We start from the raw sequence: 25347 nt of genomic DNA, 5'->3' as shown, positions 1-25347 counted from the left end.
GTATCTGAATACTCAGAACTAAACAAGAATTTCTCGGACTTTGTCCGAGAATATCCATCTGTCCGATGGATATTTTCTTGAGAAAGTATTTATTTTACAAACATACTTTTTTCTCCAACTTTAATATAATTGTAATGTTGTAGACAAAACCACAAAACAACTCTAAGAGTTACTGTGCATATTTCAGTGACACCTTTTAATACAGAGCTCTTCTAACCACTGTGCCACAGCACTGGGTACCAAGAAGGGCTTTCAGAGGACTGTTGATCCTATGATCCTTTCAGTTTAGGGGAAGCTAGCCTGGACTTAGAGGGGGACCTGGAGCCCAAGGGCAAGTCTCCTCTGGCAATGAGCAGCCACAATTGTTTATTTCAGTGGGTCACACACATAGTATTATGTGCATGACGAGGGAAGGGTTAAGCCACACTGTTTGAAAATATGTAATAAGACCAAGATATATATAGATATAGATAGATGTATAGAGAGATGATAGATAGACCTCATTTCCAAGCTTTTAGTTAGCACTTAGTGATATCAAAACTGTTACACATTAGTACTGAACAACTTTATTAACAGTTGCATTCAGGAGAAAGTGGTTTTATTTGTGGTTCGCACTAGGGCAATCTCCTTTTTCCTCATCATGCCTTCTCTGCACCCAGTAATTGATTATACTTGGATGGATTCCAGCTGTAACTCATGGATTCACTGCAGCCACTTCTGATGGAGTCTGTCTCCTGAAGTGTCACTGTCACCTACTACTTCCCCTGAATGCATTTCTCTCTGGGTAGTTTGTGGCTTTTTTATATACCACAGGATCAGCTCTGAAGGGAGAAACTTAGTTATTTTCTTGACCTTTGATCATAATGTCCTGTCTTTACAAATACATACCATTTCATACTAATAACCATTAAATACAATGCCAGCAGCAACATACTTTTATTTTATCGATCTTAAATTTATTACTTTGCTTTTTACTACCATAGTTATTGCTAGATTTCCTATTTCTGAAGCTTGCACATGAGAAATATCCAGGTAATAATGGATTTTTATAGTAATTTCTGTGCATGAACTTTCTGTCCTAATCCTCCTTCATGAGCACTTCTGCCTCTGGGTTCTGGTGTCGGCCGTATTCTCACAGGTAATGATCTATAGGTGACTGTGCATAAACTGAAATGATTTGTATGAACCATATAAATGTTAGATGTAGATTCCTCTAGAGAATGAACACAGCACGTCTAATAATGATACGGACTTCACAAGGCTGTGGGGATTAAAAGAAATGATGCACATAAAATCATTTTGTAAATGGTAAAACACAATACAAAAGTGATGTTTTATATGTTAGGAGGGGTACCTTAGATATTCCCTTAGTATAATTTTGCTAAAAATACACCATTTTGCTTTTTCTGTTTTCACTTGTTGAGCAGGTTTTCCTTCTGTCAGTACCCATTCGTTATTTCTATAGCTGCAAAAAAAATCATTATTCAAAGAGACTCAGAACAACAGATGATAAGCATCGCAAGGGTAAGCCAGCTACAAAAACATTTATGCTGACTATAATCAATACAGTAAATAATTTAATAAATAAATCAAATGTCTTGTGAATTGTTCTAGCATAATCAGGAAATGTTAAAAGTAAAATTCCTTTTATAACTCCCTCCAAAAGTACTTAAACCTGTTCACGATATAGGAAAGAGATAACCCCTCATCAGGTTCTCATTATATTATAAATAGAGCAGGAAGATGAAATACCTCTCACAGACCAAAGTACTGGGAACCTGTTGGACATCATTCTGTGGATCCCATATTCGACCTCGATGGTAGCCGACAGAGCACTGGGGAAGACTGCAGTGAAGGCAAGTGGTGTCCTTAAGAGTACACCACTCAAACCACAGCAGCGTGTTCTAGGTTTTAAGAAAATCAAATAGGAAAAAACAAAAAATTAGAGGATATGTACAACCTTGGGAAACAGAAATATGTCCCAAAGAAGTGAAAGATGTTTTATGGATTCTTAGGAAACCAAAAGGCATGGAGACCTACAGAAACTGGGGTAGGAGTCTGACTGGCTGTAGGCAGACCATGCAGCAGGAGGAAGTTTATCTCTGGACCTGTCTTTATCCCCCTTCTCTGCCCACCAGCCTTTGTGTCTCAGCACAGCTCAGTAAAGTTAGGTATGTTTTCTAAGAGATACAGACTGAGTGAGCAGTTTTTCTTTTATTAGAGGGCTGACTATACATTTCAATGCTCATATGTTTTGAGTATCTGCTTTCAGGACACTCACTATTTTAAAGAGGGAAAGTTGTCAGTAATCTTAAAGAGATCCTCAGAGTAAAAAGAAATGATTTCCATGTCTTGTCCAAGAATACAAAAACATTCCTAAAGTATAAATTATAATACTTTAAAATGCTTTAAAAAATAATAAAAGTTTATTCTTCAGTAATTCCGTTCCCAGAAGGTGAGTATTTTTTTCGATCACAGAGCAGGACAAAAGATTTGAGTGACTGGTGACATCCCAGAGTCAGCTTACACTGACTATGAGAATATTAGAAGAAACATTATTGCCTGTGTGTACCAAGCCACTCTACCTCCCTGAAAAGTAAATTTAAACAGGTATATTAGGCATCAGAATTACTACTTAATCTCGGGTAGATATTGGCTCAAAGATTAGTCTATATTGGCATTTTGGCAGTTTCTCTTAGCTGCATTTGTGTAATTTCATGTGCCTTTTTAGAACTTTTTTACTTTGGGCTATAACTTTTTTATATTTGTAAAAAAAAAATAAATAAATAAAAGTCTGAAGAGCTAGAAGTTTATCTCCGTTCCCCTGAGCAGTTTTCTGCCATGTCACTCACACTTAAAACAGCAAATATCTTCTTTAATGAAATTTTCTTCTAATTAAAAGGAGAGTGGCAGCTGTAGACTCTGTCACAGGCTGTCTTCCACAGAGCATGGACACAAATGAGTAGAGACTGAAGAGTTAAGTGCCATTATCTGTTCTTCTGCTTGTTGCCCAACATTTTAAGTTGTAAACTGCCACATCACTTGGAATTAATGGCTGGTGATTATTTTGACATAGGGACAGACAGCCTTATAGGTAGTTAATGTAAGCAAAAGTTTATATGGTATCTGAAGCTGCGAGAGAGATTCCCCAACCTAAAAATAACCTCCTCATCAGACTGTATCTAAATTCTACCTTTTAGCGATTATTTCATTCATTCCAAGCATTTTCTATTAAATATTCTTGATGGGAGGAGTAGCCACTAAGCCTTGGCTACCACTAGCATCTTAGTATAAATTTGTTTGCTGGATATTTCCAGTGTGGTGGCTTTCCAGGAGATAGAGTATGAGTACAACATAGGAAATTAGGTTAGGACAGTAAGTCCATGACATAGGAATATAGAGCAGTCCAAGCATCAGAGGGAGGACCCAGAGAAGAAGGGGGAAAAAAATGCAAAACTATTAAAAGCCTTTAGAACTGGAAATTAGAGAAACAAAGTGCTCTGAATTAGAGTGTTTTATTGTGGTAATCTACAAAATCATGGACATAGCCTTATACAGATTTGTAGTATTAAAAATTTATTTAGTTAAGTCCTTTGCTGCATTATTTAAAATATCTGAAATGTCATCTCTAGTCTACAGTAATTTTTCTTTGCTACCAAAGAAGATGAAGTAGTGTGATAAAAATTATTTAATTAAATTATATAAGTTGGAATAAATTGTATAAGCATGTAGACTTCCTATGATACTTATATATTTCTAATAGGTGTTTTTAATATGTTTTTTACATACTCATTACTTATATTTTGAAAAACCATAGATTTTTAAAATTACCCACATTTCCATTACCCAGACATTTCCATTACCCAAACATAACATACCCAAACTCTTAATATTTTAGTAAATTTTCTTTTGATATTTCTTCTCTATAATATCTTTAAAAGGCAACAGAATTGAAACAGTTTTTTATACATACTTTTGTTTCCTGCTTTTTTCACTTGTACCTTTCTTAAATACTTTCCATATTATTTACATAATTACGACCATCCATTTTAATAGTTGTATTATATTCCATTAGATACGTATATTATATATTTCTAAAGTTTTGCTTTTATAGCTAGTGCTGTGATGAACATCTCACTGTATATTTTTTGTGTTTAGAATTCCCAGAAGTGGAATTATTGAGACAAAGGGTATGAACATTGTTAATATTTCTAAATGTTGACAAATTACCTTCTAAAAGTAGACTGACTGTGCTTTTCCAGTAAATGCAATATCTAAAACGCTTAAGCCAGGTTTATCATAAGTAGTATATACCTCATTTCAAGTGTTCCCACTTTATGTTTATACTTATTAAACAAAAAGCCTTGCTATTTGAGCAATGAGTCATCTGGAAACTTGTAATGCAACTTTCTTTACTATAGAAGGTGAATTATTTTTGGTCCTCCATTTTGGACCCCCTTTCGTTACCATTGTGTTACCAAAATGAAAAGATACATATAATAAGTATATAATAATAGTAATTTGTATAATTGAGTGTATGAAAATATTTATATGAGAGATGGTATAGAGAAAGATATAAATGATTTTTATTATAGTGCTTAAATATTTTAATTGAAATTAAAAGCAAAAGTGAGTATAAATATAAGTAAAAGTAAAAATGTTTGCTTTCTTTTTTAAATAGCAAAGTCTGGTGGATAAAGTATCTCGAAGACAGAAACCTGATATGAACATGTTATTTCTAAATATGAAAGTAAGACGGACACATCTGGTTAGTGATTCGCTTGATGAGGTATAGATCATTTATTCCAAAATGGGACTAATTGATTAAAACTTTAAATAAATTCTACAATGTGGTATATTACTAAAGTCTTGGTAATCTGTTTTTCATTTTTGTATGTCAGTAAGTGTACTTCCTTATACTCTGGTGCCATTGTTAAAATCAGTTGTGTATTCACAATTAAGCCTTATGTTCCTTGTTTACGTTTATTAATGGTTTGTTGTTAACTCCGCAGAAAAAGATTTTATGTAGAACACTTGAGTGTTTTTATGTTTTTGAATATATAACTTAGATTCTGGACCCACCTTTGTCACTTGTTGGGTGTGTAATGAGTCATTTTAACTTCTCCGGGCGGGAGATTACTCATCTTTAAACTTAGAGGTCTGACCTCCAGGGGATGTTGAGTGTACTCAGGCCCAAACATACTTTGGTTGAACGGAGCTTCATGTAGGTGCAGTGCTTCAGCCAGATCTTCTTGTGGCTATTATAAGATAATGGCTAATTTCATTATGTGATTTTTTAAATCAGGAATAAAAATGAAAGATAAGGAAATTAAGTATTTTATGATATAAACTGCTAAATTAAAATCTTGAAGGCAACATGATACCAGGAGACAGTAACTTTGGGCAAGGTTCTTGACCCTCTAATCCTTTCTCTTGATCTCTACAACAAACATAATAAAGCTTAATTCACGTAGTAACTGACAAATTATTGGATGAACAGATTGAGTGAGTTTTGTGACATTGTAAATAAAAATAAAGATTGCCTAATGCATTTCCCAGAATTGAAAAGGTTAATTTCCTACTTGCTGCCCTTTGTTCATCTCTACCATATAAATTTTTCAAATAGTTAACCCGGAAAAGAGCAGACTTAAAAAAGAAGCTGAAAGTTACATTTGTAGGAGAAGCTGGTTTGGACATGGGTGGCTTGACTAAAGAATGGTTCCTTCTTCTAATTCGCCAAATTTTTCATCCAGATTATGGTGAGTATTCAATTTTTATGAACAGTGTTTCTTCATAATTGTTAGATTAAATAGGCACTGTTATTTTTAACCAGCCATATGAGTTTATAGATTTTTTTTGTCAACCATAAATGTTGAATAATTTAAGGATGGTTATTTACATTTTTAAAAGTGAGCAAACTGATGATTGAAATGTTCATTATCTTACTGGGAATCCTACACAATAAAGACTGAAAGTATATATTTGCAAGACTGCATCCCCATCTTTCCTGAATAAACCAAACGCATGAATATTTGTCATTGAAATAAAGAACATGCAGAATTTAAAAACAAGACTGTATCTTGCTGTACATGAATACTGAAGCCTCTTTCATTAGATTTTGAGCCATTTTGATAAATAAGAATTCAATAATTTTTAAGACAAAAGTAAGCTTTGAAATTTTATCTTATTAGAGAAAATCCCTATATAATCCTTAGTGTCTAATCCTTAGTGTCTATAAAAGATTTTTCTTCAAAGTGAGTTTTAAGTATTTTTCTTACTCTTTATTTTGTATATGTGTATATATAATCTCTTTCTGGCAATGGAAAATAGAGATGACATGGATAAACTAAAATTAATTTTGATCATAATTTATAAAACTATCATTTTTATAAAGGAAAATCAACTGATTTAGTTTTCTGTTTTTAACCCATTTATACCATTGGTTCAGAATGCCAATAAATAGTAAAATGCTCTTACACCTCATTGTGCATATATTTTATATATTTTAACATGAAAGATGGTTTGTAATGGAACTATTGCTAAGATGTCTTATTTCTAATAGAGGAGATGGTATCTACATTTTTAGTACTTTGATTTTTTTCATCAGTCATGTTAATAAAATTATGTTGTTTTTTTTTTCAGGCATGTTTACATATCACAAGGATTCACACTGCCATTGGTTTAGCAGTTTTAAATGTGATAACTATTCTGAATTCCGATTGGTTGGAATTGTATCCTTTAAACGTTCCACTAGGAGGTGCTAGTACACTAGAGATTTTGAATTTTATCTGAATTTTGGAAAGCTTTTCACATTAAGCCTTTTATTCAGATTTAACAATCTTGTCAAAATTACTAATAGATTTTCAATTATTTGCAGTATCACAGCTATATGATATCACCAGACTCAATTAAAAGGAAATATAAATTTTTTATATTTTTCTCTGAAAATATCTCAATGTAAAGTTATTTCTTATTTCACATGTTATCTGATTTCTCAGAAAATTAGGACGTTTTTAAAATTAAAAGTATCTTTTCCATTTGTAATGAACTATTTTTCTGTTCTTTTACTTTGTGCTTGTTTTGCTTAGTTTAATAAATTGAAATTGTGGAAATTAAATCTAGGCCTTTAAAATGCCCTTGAATCTGGAAACTTCCATAAAACTTAAAAACTGAATGGAATGGGAATATTTAAAGTATATGGCATTATTGTATAGTATTTTTTAAATTATACAAATCCTTGTGCCATCCTCTGCTTCCTATCAGGTTGTAGTAGAGAGTACATTCCTGCATTGGGTAGGAGATTAGAAAAGATAACTGCCACATTAACTTTTTTAATTCTAAGAAATACAATTGTGGAAGAAAGGAGAGAATAGTAAATAAGTGAGCATGCACCGGAGATACCTAAGTTAAAGGAGGGGAAAATATCCAGCTTTAAGAAGTTTACCATCTAGGGGGCGCCTGGGTGGCTCAGTGGGTTAAGCCTCTGCCTTCAGCTCAGGTCATGATCCCAGGGTCCTGGGATTGAGCCCCGCATCAGGCTCTCTGCTCGGTGGGGAGCCTGCTCCCCCCTCTCTACTCTCTGCCTTGTGATCTCTCTCTCTCTCTGTCAAATAAATAAATAAAGTCTTTGAAAAAAAAAAAAATTACCATCTAGCTGGGCCGATGACCAATTCAAGGTCCCCAGTTCCCAGAGACTCTTGACTCTGACATTAAATGCTAAGGAGTTCTGAGAAAGCAAAGAGTCTGCGTGTTCTTCCCGGAAAAGGTAGAGGTTTAAAAATGGAACCGTTCTATCTGATGAGCACAAGGCTGGAGAGAGTAGGACACAGACTGGGAGAATGGCTAGAAACTAGGCTGCATTGTCCTGGACGTGGGACAGAGGAGTGTGCAGGCCCCTTGACTGAAACAGAGGGCATCCTGGGAGTTACAGAGGACATCTTCAGCAAAGGAATCAGGAGTGATTGTAGAGAGGGCTTGGAATGTTCAGCTGCATTTGTTGGAATAAATCCTGAGGAACGTATAGTAAAATTGAGAAAGTGGATAGAAGAAAAGTTAACAGGGAGAAAACAGCACGTTAGGATGGTAAACCTAATTTGAAATTATACATATGTCGTCATGTCCAAAGGTCCAGAGCACCAAGTTCCATAATATGCAGTGCTCATCAATTCTTAAACGTCTGTTTTTACAGTGTTATCTACAGGAATCGTTTGTTGAATGTTTCAGTTTCACTGAAGGCCTGAGTCACCAATACTTCTCATTACCCTTTGAGCTTTTTGAATTCCCTGATAAATGTTTGTCATACTTTACATTCTTATCACAGCTTAGATTTGGATGATTATTTTGACTTTTTAATATTTATAATGCAGTACTAAATCTTACTTAGCTTAAATCATATTTTTAGAATGTTGTTATCCATAAAATCATAAGTTTACTAATTGGCCTCCTTTGCGGTAGTCATTAGTTCCTTTTCAAGGATTACCCGAACGAGCGAGCACATTTAGCATATTTACACATGCTGCATATTTCAAGTTAATTAATTAAATTTAAAATTAACTGATTATAACTACTATCTCATTATTATGTGTATTTATCTCACATGCACACTCACAAAAAAAATATAAAAAGTGAGATTGATGCTGAAAAATCATGATAATTCACAGGAAAAATAGGATTTGGTAATGGATTATGATCATGTAAGTAGGTGATAGATCTGTCAAAAGTGAGAAATAAAAATTGAGAACGTGCATTCTCTATTGAGAAAATATAGTTAGTTCTGTATATATTTTCACTTTCAGTTTCAGGACCAAAGATTTGTTGTTCTAGTAGTTCTGCCAGCATTGCATTCCTAATACTTCAGTTTTAAATAGAGTAAGACTTTGGAGTTTACAGGAAATGTTATGGTGAAACCTGTAATAATAATTATAAAATGTTTTAAAGATTGCATGAAGAGCCATAATATAACAATTTTTTAAAAACTAGAATTGCTTTTACCAAAAGGGGGATTGAAAGAAGGTTTTCAAAATCTACCCTGTTTGTACCACCTGATGCCTCAGTGGTCCAGCAGAATTGCCCCATCCTCCATCTCGTCCTTGCTTCAGCCAGCACGGACTGACTTAGTGTGAAATGAAACCTTGTAGTCTGCATATAAAGCTGCCCTGTGGCAAATCTTATGGGCCTGCTTCCTCATCTGCAAAAAACCTGCCTTTAGAGTTATAATTTTTTTTTAAATTTTAATGAAAAATGCTTAGAACTTGTCACTGTGGTAGATGATCATAATTGGTAACCATCATAGTATTATGGTCACTGTCATTGTAGCTATTATCACAAGTATGGAGGCATATTAGATCTCCTTTTTGGTATCTTTCCCTTGAATACACTACTCAGTCTCTATTGATATAGTTACCTATAAAATAATATATCTATTTATTCCTTAAGTTACTATTAACTTTTCATTCTGCCTTGGCAAATTGAAATACTCATTGACTTCCAATTTTTAAAAATAATTTTCAGTAATTTATCCAGCCCATATGTTTAGATTTCCTTTTGAGCCTATAAACTTAATGACTTTCTTAATAACTTGATATAATAATCTATTTCACAGCTGAAATAAGACATTTAAAACCCCTTTTTCCGCAAATGGATGACTTACATTCTGCCATAAAAGTAATAAAATATAACTGGGCAGGGTTTATATAGACAACATCTGTAGCTTTTAACCTGAACACTTTGTGTACACTCCAAGTAATAAAGGCCTTTCAAGTATTTCCGTAAGAGAGTAATTGTCATGTTAGCCTATCAATAGCATGTGTGTGTGTGTGTGTGTGTGTGTGTGTCCGTGTCCATATGTTTATTCAATTCGGCTCTCTTTATATAGTCTGTATTTAGTTTTAAAATAGTTAAAATGATCACTGAAATTAGGAGTGTGTTCTGCATTGAGTTCTGAATAAATTGCTTCTACTACTTACAAAATCACCATCATCATTTAAACTTAGAATAAATTTAGAAGATGTTTTCTTGTATGTCATGTAATTTATGAAATGTTTGAAATTGCTGTCTGCTGTGATCTTAGATAAATTTTTCTGGAGAAATCATCAAATACTATCAACCAACCTCCCCCCTTTTCACATGACTCTTGGTAATCAAGGAATTACACTGTGTAAAATAAAGGGAAGATAAAAGGAAGTATGTGGGATTAATTCAAGTCTGTGTTAGATCTGAAAGAAGTATGCAAGAAATAGACTGATGCATAATTCAAAACTCATTTGTTGTCATGGATTTTATGTTAATGCTTAACATTCAGTATGCATAGCTTATGGGACTAGCTGTTTATAACAGCATTACCTTGGATATTCGTTTCCCCCCCTGCTGTTACAAGAAATTATTGAGCCCTCCCATCATTCCTAGTGATCAAAATATACCAGTAGGCATCTGCAGTGTGACCACTGACGACTTGTGTCAAATTATGCCTGTAAGTATAACGTCATTAGCTTATTCCTTAATGCTTACTCCTTAATGATAAATCATCTCTCTTCCACCTGAAGTCTTTCTCCGCCTAATGCTGTTCTTATTTTTAAGTATAGTTTCTCTCTATCTATGTAACCCATCTCCTTTTTCATCTAGCTTTCTTCTTCCTCACAGAGATATCACCCACTTTGCTGCCCTCCTAAGCTCTTACAGCACAGCAGAACAGACTTTGAAGGAGAGAGAAACAGATTCGAATCCAGGCTCTGCCACTTACTAGCTCTGTGAACTTGGCTAAGTTATTTAACTTTTTTTGAGCTCTAGTTTCCTTATGTGATCAATGGGATAGCAAAACTTACATATGGGGCAATTAAATGAGATAATAAAGCCCTTAGTAATTGATTACATCTGTGGATTCTTATTGAGATGATACTGTGCAGTATCAGTAACAGTATCTGCAAAAAAATCTCTAAAATAAATGCAACAAATGAATTTCGTGGTACTGTCTCTTATAACATACTTCCCCTCAGAAATTAAATTTCTCATGATCAAATATAATCAAAGATTAAAATTTAGTAGAGGAGTGGATTCTATACATATTCTTCTGACAGTCCCCTAAAGTTTTTTAGAGCTCAGTTTGGTAACTGTTGGTCAGCAGAAATTCTCGGTGATATCTTTAGCAAATAGCCTAGATGGGGAGAATCTCTGTTGCTAAGTATTCCTACCTAAATATCCCTGTGTTTTAATGATCCAGTGAGTTTGGTGTAGGGTTGGTGACTCCCTGTTGAGTTGAGAAATCTCTCCAGAACATGTTTGGTTAGGAAACTCTTCTTCATACTCCCCAGAGGTTTGATATCAGACACATTTTGGAAGTTGGTTTAGGATATTTTCAATTAAGGGCATAAATCTACATTTTTTAAGACTTAATAGTGGGGTGCCTGGGTGGCTCAGTCAGTTGGGCATCTGGCCCTTAATTTTGGCTCAGGTCATGATCTCAGGGTCATGAGATTGAGCCCCAATTGGGGCTCTGCTGGGTGTGGAACCAGCTTAAGGTTCTCTCTCTCTTCCTCTGCCAGCACCCCCACCCCCCGCTGCTGGAGCATGCACACTCTCAAAAAAACAAAACAAAACAAAAATGACTTAATAGTTAAAAAAAATAGTATGACATGAGAGTGCACAAGTTAATAGAGCGGGCTCTGATTAAGAAACTGAAAGCTCAGGGCGCCGGGGTGGCTCAGTGTGTTAAGCATCGGTCAGGTCACAATCCCAGGATCCTGGAATCGCCCTGCAGTACGGCTCCCTTCTCAGTGGGGAAACTGCTTCTCCCTTTCTCACTGCCCCTAGCTCATGCTCTCACTCTCTATCTCAAATAAATAAATAAATAAATAAATAAATAAATAAATAAATAAAATCTTAAAAAAAAACCAACAAAGTTCTCTTTTCTGTAGTCTTATATCTGCAACATACTAGCTATGACTCTGGATTATTCACGTAATTTTCTTACATGTAAAATGTAAGGAATACACTAGTCTCTGAGTTACGATCTCATTTTAGATTTTTATAATTTTTTAATTGCATATATTAAATTTCTGTCAAATTTTTTACCAATTTTCTAATTTTATTACCAGTTTTCGCCAATAAAATGCCTAATTTTATGATTAAAACCATTCAAATTTGGCTCATTTAGAGCCAGCTTTTTTTTTTTTTTTGAGTTAATGGATATTTTATGAATGACTACACTGAAATATTGTTTTATATTATGGAGCTGAAGCTTTCACTGTGTTAATTTCATATTCTTATGTTGGCCCTTTAGTAATGAATCAAGATTCCTATACTGTGATGCTAATAAATGCAGTAATAGTCCACTGTTTCCTTAGACAAACCACTGGGATTGTCCTGTGGCAACGATAAGAAATCTTCCCAACCACAGCTTTATGAAAATTACACTTCAGGGTTTTAGATGAGAACAGAGGAGCCTCAAGCATATCCTTGAAGCAGCGACTATGATATATCTCTTCTGCTTAAGTCACTCCCAGATATATTGTATTAAATAAGACCAGGCAGAGTACTCAAATGCTGTGTAAAAACTGGATTCAGTATATTCACACACTCTTTATCTAATCACAGGTTTACAAAATCATAAAAAGTTTATACAGGTGATTAATAGTATTTTAGAACTAGCATATTATGGTTAAGAGTCTAAGATTGACAGTATAGGTAAACAACAAAAAAAATCTCAACAAAAATAGGGGCTTGAAAATACAAAGTCTGGAAATAAAGGGCCTATAGTCCCAAATAAAAACAGATCTAAATATATAACTTCATAACCTATTGACTTTGTATTTTGTCTTGAAAAATTTCATCTCTGAAAGATGATGGTAAGTCTGTTCCCCTGGGTTTACCTGCTAGTCTGTGGCATTCTTAAAAACTGCAAACTCTCAATTATAATTTTCAGCGCTCATGATTTTTATTAATAATTGAAGCATTATGCCAACTGTGCCAGCCTAGATTTATATAAAAATTTCTGGTTTTAACAGAACGAAAAATTTATTATGTTTTTAAGTATGTAAGTATATAAGTATATAACATTTTATGCTGTTTCCCTTTTCCTCTACTAATTTAAAATAAATAAAAACTTTTTTTTTTTTTTCATAAAACCTGAAAAATATTTTTAAATATTGGGTCAGTTTTTCTGTTTGTAAATGTTTGTTCATGGATAACATGAGTTACAGGAAAATACTTCTTCCGCTGTTCCCAACTTTTTGGGGAGAGAGACGGGCACTGTCACTGAAATGTAGAAACCACTTAACATGTATGAACTGTGTGTTTTTATACTTAAAAGATGAATCCTAAGACAACAGATTTTTGAAGAATATACGTTGAGAAATACTACAAATTCATAAATAATAATGTTGCTGATAGCAGTGAATTATGATGGGGACCGTGCTCTTCTCTTGCTGCATCAGAACACATCCCAGAGTTATGCCTCTCTCATTTGAACTGGATGTTTTCCTCTTACATGACTTTTCCCAGTGAGTTTTTCAAGCCTTTCACATGGTAGAAATCATTAACAAACATTTGGTGCCCTGGAAAAATATATCCCAAATATTATCTTTAGTTTGAAACCTGAAAGAGCGTATCGACTCTATTTCACATGTGAGTTCACTATGTAGATCTGCTCAACTATTTTAGGTAGTAGTATTTGATTAAAACCACAGGTAACGGATATCTTTTTACAGGAGTTGGCCCATGGGTTAAGTGAACTCCTATCCTATGAAGGCAATGTTGAAGAAGATTTCTACTCAACGTTCCAGGTACTGTTCAGGGCAAATAGCTTTTTGTTAACCATGTATTTCATATGTGAAAAATGCCACTTGTTATTCAACACCTATCATTAGAAGAGATGAACAAGGATTAATCTGTAGTGTGTGATTAACACACACCCTCCCTTATCATAAGGGCTCTTAACCTGATAAAGCAGGGATAGTGCAGCAGACCCATGTAGATGACCAGTCAAGAAAAGTGCCTAAAGAAGCTCCCCGGGGTGCAGGTACTCTGCTAGGCACCTGGCATATGCCCTTGGCTTACCTACTTCCTCGAAGCTTTTCAGCTTCTAAAAATAAGCCTCTCCTGTAGCTTCAGTGCAAGAAGTTAGGAGCAGAAACTAGTGGATCAGACCAAAATGGTCTCATTTCCTCTCCCCTAACAGTAATTGGGAGATGGAAGTCAGAGTAATCCACACAGCTCCGAAGTCCTGAGTATTATCTAAATGGCCACACTAGTTGACGAACAGCAGTAAGGTATTCAACTGTGCTCAACAGAGAGGGTTAAGTCCCGGTAGTTTGTAGATCGGTGGGGCGGGACCTGTTCGTTGAAGCCTATTATTATATTAACCATACCAATAAATATCTTGTGTTGGAATATCCCAACAGGTTTTTCAAGAAGAATTTGGAATCATTAAATCCTACAATTTAAAGCCAGGTGGTGATAAAATTCCAGTTACCAATCAAAATAGGAAAGGTAAGGAGACAGCATTTCTTAATTGAAATGCATGAATGTTTACCACTTACTTTTACTATCTAATGAATGTAAAATTGCCTTCCAGAATATGTGCAGCTTTATATTGACTTTCTTCTCAACAAATCCATCTATAAGCAGTTTGCTGCCTTTTATTATGGATTTCATAGTGTGTGTGCTTCAAATGCCCTGATGGTGAGTTTAAAACTAAATTATGCTTTCGGTTAGATTTTGTAATACTGTAATATTGACAAATAAGTCCTGAAATAGATAAGCTTCTAAAATAGAATTTTTTTTACTTTTTGAAGGTAGAGCTAGAAATAAAAATAGTTTTCTTCTTCGGCCTTAATTCTCTAATGGGAGAAAAGACCAGTCAACTCCCTTTTTCTTTCCTTGGGCTCTGTCTTATACTATGTCTTTTGGGGTTTTAAGAATTTTCCTTAAGATTAGATGACGAGATCCCCATAGGTTCAAGGAACAAAGCACAGAAAACAGAGTTATACGTAAGCTGCCCGGCCGAAGCCACAACTTCTGACTAAGGAACATATCTATAACTGCTTCCTGCTGCAACTCTGAGTTACCTTTTGCCCGTAGGAAGTAGTTTGTCCTCAGAGTCATGATGCACTCTGGTTGGTTGGACATGCCTTAGCCATGTGAAGGTGGGTCAGCTGCCATTCAGAACACCGTGTCAGATAAAAGGCAAAGTCTTCTAATGAAGCCCTGCACTTCGCACCAGCTCCGCAGCGGGCGCTCTGTCAGGCCACGAGTATCTCCCCGTCAGTTTTAGTATGAGCGTTTGGAGTAAGGTCTTCCATTTGAGATATTATTACAGGAGAGAGCTGGTTTTAAGGTAACCTCTGTCCGGTATTTGTTGTTAAAAGCACTGCTGAAAAAGGAGCACTTTATTGAGCTCTAACTGGGTTTTGTCCAGGGCACACTGCTAGTTGTGGGGGTGGAGGAGGGAAAATAAGAATTAAATGGCACAGAGTGGTCTCTACTCTTAACTTTTAATCTCTTCAGGTGAGAGACAACTTACGTAGGTGAAAAACCCAGTGAACTACCCCAGGAAGACTATAACCAAGTACCCAGACTCTGCAGTGCACTTGGGAGGCGTGTGGGATATTGGAAGGAGGCTGGAATAGCTGAGAGTTTCCAGCAGACTTGGGGGGGCGAGGGCGGGGGCAGGGGCAGGGAAGAGTTGTCATTTGAATTCATGCTTAGTCATCTGCTTGTTTTTCTGGCAAACTGCTAATTACTGTTTGCAAAAGGGAGAGCCTAATAGTTTGACAAGATTTATAAACTTTCAGAAGCAAAAGTATCTTAACCTCAGTAGAAAACTAAAATGGAGATTTTTTTCCTTAATAAAAATGACTTGATTTACTATAAAGAAGTCATGTGTCTTATAATTCGATTCAGTGAAGACAGTTCCTCTTTTATTTAATCATCACTTTTTATTATCATTTTTGGAAAATAATTCTTGGCAGCTGCTTCGCCCAGAAGAAGTTGAAATTCTGGTCTGTGGAAGTCCGGAGCTGGACATGCACGCTCTGCAGAGAAGTACTCAGTACGATGGCTATGCAAAAACAGACCTAACGATAAGGTCAGCACATCCTGCTGCTGAGATGGAGATTGCCGGAGGGGGAATGAGAGAGAGTGGGGCCTGTTTGTATAAGTTAGCTGAAATATTGTAGTCCTGTCTTATTTTATCTTTAGAAAGTAACATGAGAATATTAAATATGAGAAAGCACTTGGCAGTCCCCTTGGGAGAAAGTGATATAAATAAGTCTCTACAAAAGTATAAAGATTTTTTTTTAATCTATTTTTAGAAAGAGATGGCAGGAGCTGGGGTGGGGCAGGGACAGAGAGAGGGAGAGAGAATCTTAAGCAGGCTCCACACCCAGTGCAGAGCCCAACATGGGGCTTGATCTCATGACCCTGAGATCATGACCTGAACTGAAATTAAGAGTTAGATACTTACCCTACTGAGCTACCCAGGTGCCCCAAGAATTTGCTTTTTTAAAAAATGACTTTGGTTCTAGAATTTTGGGGATGCTCTACTTACAAATAGCATTTTACTAGCACTGTGCTGAAAAAAAATAAAAATAAAACTTGTAAATTATATAGGAGAAAAATGGCTTTTGTACCATCTACTGTTAAACTACTTTTATAATTCTATAAAGATGTTACCTTTGGAGTGCCTCGGTGGCTCAGTTGGTTAAGCATCTGACTCTTCATCTCAGCTCAGGTCGTGATCTCAGGGTGGTGAGCTCAAGCATCACACTGGGCTCCACGCTGGGCACTGAGCCTACTTTAAAAAATAAGTTACTGACTGTGGACTCTGAGAAACAAACTGAGGGTTTGGGAAGGGAGGGTTGTGGGGGGAGTGGGTGAGCCTGGTGGTGGGTATTAAGGAGGGCATGGATTGCATGGAGCACTGGGTGTGGTGCGTAAACAATGAATCTTGGAACACTGAAAAAATAAAATTAAGATGTTAAAAAAAATAGGTTACTTTCATAATAATGTTAGTCAAGAATCTGACTCATATATAGAAGCTTGCCATTCCTTAACTTCACATTAAGGGCTATTGCCTATGTTTAAGGGAGTTTTTTCCTTAAAGCTTACTTTATGTTACTTTATTCTGATCTGCAGAATTTTTGACAAGACACTTTATATAAATTTCCTTTGGTGTTCTCTAGATATTTCTGGGATGTTGTGCTTGGATTTCCTCTTGATCTTCAAAAGAAGTTGCTACATTTTACTACAGGAAGTGACAGAGTACCTGTAGGAGGGATGGCTGACTTGAACTTTAAAATCTCAAAGAATGAAACTTCCACTAACTGGTAAATTTCCAGATTGTAATTTTATTTTTTTAATCTGCAAGCTTTGCTAATAATAATAACAACAACAACATATTTGTTTGGAATTAGAGGATTCTTTCGATCAGAAGTCATTTTTATAGCAAAAAAATCTTCAGAGTACATACAACCTTGGCATGAGAGAGTAGAAAGTATATGTATTAAAGTTCTCTATTCATTTTTGAGACTTACCAACAGTAATAATTCCTAAGTCAACTGCTTTGTAGTCTCTTTTAGAATCTAGCTGGCTTTTAGTAGTATATTGTATAATGTCATTTTTATTTAAAGGTGTTTTTTATTAAAAATATTAAGGTGAGTTTTCTGGCTTGAATTATGATTAGTACAAGAAATCCTCTAATAGTAGTCCTTTTTTTAATCTAGTGTACTTTGCATATGAAAGTAATAATGATGGCTTTGCTTTCTAATATTATTGATGGGTTAATGCTGATCTACTTGTTTTCCCAAACATAATTTTTAAAGCTGATTTGCGTAGACGCTGCTTTTATTCGAATCAGTTTTTTCTCCCACCCAATTTACTCCCTGAGCTTTGTCAGCTCTTCCTTTCATTTTAGACCTGGACTCAGCCCTTTCCTTTTCCATGGCCACCACCCTGCTGGAGTTGTTTTTTGTCTCCTTCCTAGCTTATTGAAATAGCCTTCTTCCTGGTCTACTTGCTCAGATTCTTCCTTTTTTAATTATTTTATCTATTAAATTCATTTTCCTTAACACGGCTTTGTTCATGGTATTTCCTTGGGCCATAATAGCTTTACCGTTCTTCTTCAGTAGAGGCTCTAGAATCTAGAGCCTGTCTGATAAAGTTCTACAGTCTTCTCCCCAAGATTACATAGCAGTTTCCCTTTCTTGTCCCAGGCTTTAGTCAGCAGGCTATTTTGCTATTCCTTCTAGACATTTTGTCCTTTCCTTTTTTCATACCTTTAAGTGGTTCTCTTAATATATGACATTCAGTTGGGGTCTCTCTACCCAAGAAAGTTCTACCCCTCCTTAAAGACCCATTTTCACATCAACTTCCTCAGTAAAGTAAAAAAATCATTGTTCCTTTGATGTACTCCTCAAATATTTTATAGAAATCATATGTCACTTAGCATCTTGCACCTTTATCTTAGTCATTTAGCCCTTCAAGGCAGAGGTCATGCCTAATACATCTTTATATTTTTCAGATAGCCACACACATATTAGGTGTTCAATTAATGTTTCTTGAATGAATATTTCAGTCAACATCAACATTATATTAAAATACAAAACAAATATTTATATACATACATATATATTACACACACACACATACATTAAGAAATGTCTAAATAAGATTTATAATTAAAGACCAAAAATGAAAAAAATTCAAAAGAAGCTTTTTTGCAGGGTGCCTGGGTGGCTCAGTCAGTTAAGTGGCTGCCTTCAGCTCAGGGTCCTGGGATCGAGCCCCGCATCAGGCTCCCTGCTCAGCGGGGAGCCTGCTTCTTCCTCTGCCTCTGCTGCTCCTTCTGCTTGTGTTCTCTCACTTGCACTCTCTCTCTCGAGTAGATAGATAAAATCTTTTTTAAAAAGAAGAAGTTTTTTTAAAGGTTATAGATTTATTTATATAACAGAAATTAATTTTTTAGGATATTGAGTAACAAAAATATTGTCAATTTAAAAAGAGTAACCTGGGGGATGCCTGAGTGACTCAGTCAGTTAAATGCCCCTTGATTTTGGCTCAGGTCTTGATCCCAGTGTCATGATTTCAACCCCCACATTGGGCTGTGGAGCTTACCTCACCCAACATGGAGCCTACCTTAAAAATAAGTAAATAAATAAATAGAGTAATGTGAGTAATGTAATTTAATATAAAAGTGATATCACACCTAAACTTTTCCTATTGTTATTTCATAGAGTATTTTTCTAAGCATCCATGGTTTAGTCATGAATCTTCCACAGCTCTAGGATTTGCAGTAGGACATTCACATAGATGAAATATAGTTGTCCACCAAAGATGTGTACATCACCATTGTAGATCCACTAGATTTTTGTTAAATAAGAATGTTAAATTTTTACATGGTAACAGTATTGATGTGAGGTCTGACTGATCTGGGTTTGATTATCAAAGGTCTACAACTTTACCAGCTCCGTAGTGTCGAACAGATTACTACTTAACCTGTATGTTCCCATGTTTAGTTTCCCTCATCAGTAAAATGAGGATAACAAAAACTACTTTTTAGGTTGCTTTGAGGCTTAAATGAAACATTGCATATAAAAGAACTTCTCACAATGCTGGTTGTAAACCAAACAATAAATGCAAACTGATTATGACAGTTTTAAGTCTTTTAATCCTACAAACTTTTTTCTTTTGAAAATGTTCTCCTTTTCCCTGGCACATTTCCTGTTTTCTTTTTCACTAACTTCTCTGATGGCCCTTCTGATGCTGTGAAGTTCCTAAAGTCTGAAGGAGGGGCCTAGGAAAAGGGTAGTGGTCTAGAGTGAAGATAAACAGTGTCATCAGGGCCAAGACCAGGGCTGGTCCAGATGATTTGGAGGACGAAGGCCGCATTTGCCTGAGGGTGGCGGCACTGAAAGCATGGGCGTCAGGTATCCAGGAATGTCCTTTTTTATTATTTTTGGACAGTCAAGACTGAAATAATCGTAACAGTTGTATTATCCACCATTCTGCTGGCCGTTTTATGCACATAGCTCTTTAAATCTTCTACTAAACAACCCACTTGGATAGTTTACCCTGCCGTGGTAACAAGGACTGAGATATGGAGTCATGAAGCCACTCGGACAAGCTCCCATGGCCAGTAAGTCAGGGACAGCATTCAAATTCAGATCTGCCTCCAACAGTAAAACCTCTAGGATGCAAGGTTCGCACAGGCACAGGGACATTGACCATCTGGTCTGTAAACCCACCCCGTGTCTAGAACAACAGTGCCGAAACATAGCAGGAACTCTGTAAGTAACTGTTCAGTGAAGGAATTCATGAGCCACCTCTTGGCAATAGCGAGCTAGGTTTGACTTGGCCGTGTTTGACAATAGCTTAGCGCTTAAACTGTATGTGTTTTGAGACTTAGTATCTCTAAAAAAAATTTTTTCCCCTAGGTTGCCTGTGGCCCACACCTGCTTCAATCAACTTTGCCTTCCCCCCTACAAGAGCAAAAAGGACCTAAAACAGAAATTGATCATTGGAATTTCAAATTCAGAAGGTTTTGGACTTGAGTAACCTAGAAGACTTGAAATATATTTTATATGTAGCATTCACTTCCCTCTTATTGTGCCTTTAACCTTTTCATGTCTCTGTCTCACACCACCTTGACAAAGCTCACCAACTTTAAGATACTGACTTTTTTAAAATCAAATATAAAATATGTTTAGTGGGGGAGGCATGATTTTCTAAAAACACAGAAATTGCTTGAGTGAGGAAAAGACCAGATGGCAGAGACAGGTGTGGGTCTAGGCCCTCTTTTTTATAGCACTTTATGATTCTCCATAGGTGGTTCCACACAGGTGTTCCACTGGGAAAGCAAAGCCCAGTGAGGAATGCCCTGACCGTGTAGTGGAGCCTAGTGGGCCCATGGCAGACTGTGCTGCTGGCTCACAGTGGCAAAGCACACAGCTCTGTTCTCATTCACGTGAGGCATGTAGCCATATTTTCATATAGAGGTAAACAACAACAGTATAAATGCAGTTTACAGGGTTTTTGTTTTTGTTTTTGTTTTTTGATATACTGGCTTTGGTCCTATAAGATTCTTTTCAACTGTTGCTGAAAAGCATGTAAATAACTACATAATAGCCTGAGAATAATGGGATTTTGATAGTGCCATTTATTGCTAAAAGATTTATTTTTACAAAATAAATTCAGGGTTTTAGATGTGTATACAGCTTTTACAAATCAATAAAGATGAATGTACAAGAGTGTTAACTATTTTCAGACTAATTGGATCGAGGTTCCGTTCTTTTAAGTAATGTTAGTCTGCATGCACATTGGCAGTAAACTAGTTACTTTGAGTATTCTGTAATATTTGTATAATGATCATTTCTTCTTAAGGGTCAGGACATTAGAGGGGATATCAGCTCTAACTAACTGTTGATAAATTAAGTCAATTACAAGCACAAAAGAAAAGAACTGTTTTTATATATACTTTGATTGATGTACAAGGCTTACTTCTAATATTTTTTGAACACCAGTTGTACTGAAACACAAATTTTGGGGAAAGGCTAGGATAAGATATTTGACAAAAGTGAATACAATAATAACATCTGTGTCAAAATGATGTAGCCTGGTATCAAAATAAAGTTCAGCATTTTGGCCAAAATGTTTGTATTTCACTGGATTCTGAATGTAGTAAATTCAAAAGTATTCTTTTTGGAGTTTCTCAACAAGTAGCACGTAAAAAGAAACCACATTTTAAGTCAGACCGTAAATGGTTTTCTTTTTATTCATAGCAAATGAAGCAGTTTTATTGGCATGGTACAAATATTTCCAAATCAAGACTTCTCTATTATATTCTGATAGCTTTCCTTCAGGAAACTCTGGAGGTACATTTGCAATAATAACGAAGCCAGCATTTAGTACCAGCATATGGTTCACAAGCAAATAATACTGTCCCCCAGTTTTTTCTTAGTTACGCTGTTTTCTTATTGCTATGCTTCCTACACCCAACCAGCAGAATTCTTTAGGGTGGAGGAATGGATCAGCTCCTTCTCCTGTAATGCTAGAGCCAATTCCGAGTCCTCAAGGAACAGGAGTTACTGAGCTTACTGTTCTCTTTGAGATGACAGTGACTCTGCTTTTCCACTAAGTATACTGTGGAAAGGATTTTTCTTCTTAAAAATCTTGGAAAAGCCTAAGAGAGTTAAAGGCCTGTTGGTTTTGTTTGCTCTGTTTTTAATCCATATGCAAATAAAACTGCTTCTCTGTTACACTGCTAGACCTAGAGCGTAAGATGTTTAATGTAGGTTACTATTTACTAATAAGCACAAAAGAATCATGTATAAGAAATCAGATTTAAGTGTTTTAAATAAAATGTAAACAGAGTTTTTATTTGGTAGAGACGGAAAAATTGTGTTGGCTTGGTCTGCATGTTTAATGATGTGCTTGTATATCGGTAGCTCTGTCACTTTTAAATAAGTACACAAGCAAGCCAAATTTTTAAATGACAAAGTCCATAAGTAACTAGAAAATTATTGTTGTCTGTTGTTATTAAGTTGAAATTTGTAAACATTTATCACTTAATTACAAATTGCCTTTATTTATTTATGTTGTTTTTGGTTTACAGTGTAATAATACCTCATTTTCTTAAAAAAAAAAACCACTACTGTTCTATTTCCTTAATTTAAATAGCTAGAAAATTCATGTAGTTGCTTTTTTTTAATATAATCTGTTAAGGAATTCTTGATTTTTATATATGCAACAGTAAATTAAAGCATTGTGCTGTATTTATCAGTATTTACAAAATGTCCTGTCCCTTTTAAATCTTTGCTTAATCATATTTTTGTCTGTATGATCAAAAGTTTTTAACAGTCTGTCTTTTTTGTACAAATCTGTATTGTATTAAGTTGTTCATTTCTGGATAAAATTTTTCAAATATTAAAGTTATACAATCAGTCAGGTTTCTGCTCAATTTTTTAACCTTAGGCAATTAATTAAAACCATAAGTTTAAAATATTTTATAAGAGCACACTGTCTCTTACACTAGTGCTTAGGAAAATTGCTAATACATAGAGCTTCAAAAGATATGTGTTGATATTAACCCCAAATAAAACCAATTTCTTTCACATTATTTTTAGTGTGAAATAATGTCTATCCAGTGTCTGGATGGTCACAGACCGTTCTGTCAAATGAACATTATAACACCATGGAGGCCACCCAGAAAGGAACCAAGTATGACATTTCATTGGCCAACTTCAGATCTTAAGTATTCCTCCCCAAAACCATTAGTTTAGTCTTCTTCCCCTGGCCCACATCTCCCATGCTTAAGGAAAAGAGAGAAGAGATTATGAGAATGTAGGGGAGAATGGCATGAGTGATTCATGGAAGACCAGGGTGGCAAGTACACAATCAATTCTCAGTGGCAAATACACAACCAATTCACCCCAATGGCCACACAGCCTGTGGTCCAGTGTGGTGGTTATGAACCGTGCCTTGGCGCCAGACTGCCTCGGTTTGGGTTTGCTATTCACTAGCTGTGTTTCCTTGGGCCAGTAACTTATTCTCCCCCCGTCCCCCGCCTCAATTACCACGTGAAAATAATTTGTAAATGGAAATAAAAAACCTCCCTATCTTGCAGGTCAGCTTGTAGGAGGATTAAGTGGGTCAATGTGTGTAAAGCCGTCACAGCACGTGACATATGGTAAACAATATGATGGGATGCAAGAGGGAGGAGGGTGCTAAGGTGACGACTTGTAAAACCACAGCTTCTGCAGCCTTCTGGAGGTCTTTGACTCTCAGACACTGGGGACAACCACAGATAAAAGACCACAAAGTGCTTCTGAGGCATTAAAATTGCGCTAGGAGAATATTTCTTATTCTAGAAACAGTGCATTAGAATTTATCCTTGTAGGTGTTTCACTGGGCAAGGGTTTCTTCTTCTTCTTCTTTTTTTTTTGCATCAATTTCTCTGTATTTTATTTTTTATTTAAATTCAATTAATAAACCTATAGTGTATCATTCGTTTCAGAGGTTCAAGTCAGTGATTCATCAGTCTTATGTAACACCCAGTGCTCATTATATCACGTGCCCTCTTTAATGTCCATCACCCAATTAGCCCATCCCCCAACCCCAGCCCCCTCCAGCAACCCTCAGTTTGTTTCCTATGATTAAGAGTCTCTTATGGTTTGTTTCCCTCTCAATTTTGTCTTGTTTTATTTTCCCCTCTCTTCCCCTATGGTCCTCTGTTTTGTTTCTTAAATTCCACATGAGTGAGATCATATGATAATTGTCTTTCTGTGACTGACTTATTTTGTTTAGCATAATACCCTCTAGTTCTATCCAATGATAAGATTTCATCCTTTCTGATGGCTGAGTAATATTCCATTGTGTACACACACACACACACTACATATTCTTTATCATTCATCTGTCAGTGGACATCTGGGCTCTTTCCATAGTTTGGCTATTGTGGACATTGCTGCTATAAATATTGGGGTGCAGGTGCCCCTTCAGATTACTGCATTTGTATCTTTAGGTTAAATACTCAATAGTGCAATTGCTGGGTCATAGGGTAGCTCTGTTTTCAACTTTTTGAGGAAACTTCATGCTGTTTTCCAGAGTGACCACACCAGCTTGCATTCCCACCAACAGTGTAAGAGGGTTCCCCTTTCTCCACATCCTCTGGGCAAGGGTTTCTAATACTATTTTACAAATGTGTAAACGGCATAATTTTAAAACTCCTAAGTGAGGAGTTTATTTTTAATGAAATATTTCAAATACAGAGAAAATTTTCAGAGATTAATACAGTAAAAGCATTTCCCCACACTCAGATCTAATATGTTAACATTTTGCCTGACTTTATTTAAAAATAAAATAATTATTTAAAAATTAAAAATTACAGATGGAATTGAAGTCCCTTTTTGTGTCCTTCTACAATCCCAAAGTACTCTGTCCTTTCTCCATTAACCTGCGGTGGCCATGAACCCTTCCAGCACAGTCTTACATCCCTCTCACCCACGCACCTGTCTGTAAACACCAGACAGTGCTGCCACGGTCACATACCCTAATAGACTCTACTATGAGTACACAAGTGTCTATACCCAATATTGTCTTTCCAGGTTTAGCCCTGATTCTACATTTAGATATAATTCCCCCAGTTTAGTTGCAGAATGGAATCCTATTAACCGTATAAACACCACAGTTTGCTGACCCGTCCTTCACAGATTAACATTTAGATGTTTTCACCAGTGTGAACCAGGCCATGATGGGCGCCCTCACCCAGACTGAGTGAACATGGATAGTCTCCCTAGATTGTAAACCCAGATGTGGAATGGCCAGAATCACAGGCTGAAACGCAGATATTACTGCCCAGTT

General features: G+C 35.8%; 1 protein-coding gene across 3 annotated transcripts in view; it reads left to right on the top strand.

Moving 5' to 3' along the window:
• The window catches only part of HECTD2 (HECT domain E3 ubiquitin protein ligase 2), a 71909-nt gene extending 48980 nt beyond the window's left edge, over window positions 1-22929 (top strand). Inside the window, exons 11-21 of one of the 3 annotated variants that reach the window (XM_032836586.1) lie at window positions 1428-1524; window positions 4682-4789; window positions 5627-5759; window positions 6643-6731; window positions 10310-10468; window positions 13701-13775; window positions 14394-14481; window positions 14567-14673; window positions 15963-16078; window positions 17175-17318; window positions 20424-22929. In XM_032836586.1, coding sequence (XP_032692477.1) covers window positions 1428-1524; window positions 4682-4789; window positions 5627-5759; window positions 6643-6731; window positions 10310-10468; window positions 13701-13775; window positions 14394-14481; window positions 14567-14673; window positions 15963-16078; window positions 17175-17318; window positions 20424-20544 — 1237 coding nt within the window. In that variant the 3' untranslated portion in view covers window positions 20545-22929. Of the gene's footprint in view, window positions 1-1427; window positions 1525-4681; window positions 4790-5626; window positions 5760-6642; window positions 6732-10300; window positions 10469-13700; window positions 13776-14393; window positions 14482-14566; window positions 14674-15962; window positions 16079-17174; window positions 17319-20423 lie in introns of those variants that run through there. The other 2 variants (XM_032836595.1, XR_004380195.1) reach the window with 2 other exon arrangements.
• Window positions 22930-25347: the final 2418 nt, after the last annotated feature.

The sequence above is a fragment of the Lontra canadensis genome, unplaced genomic scaffold (assembly GCF_010015895.1).
Source record: "Lontra canadensis isolate GAN:19392208 unplaced genomic scaffold, GSC_riverotter_1.0 scaffold3, whole genome shotgun sequence".
NCBI lineage: Eukaryota > Metazoa > Chordata > Mammalia > Carnivora > Mustelidae > Lontra > Lontra canadensis.
Note: the sequence above shows the minus strand (reverse complement) of the source record. Positions and strands in the feature narration are given on the sequence as shown.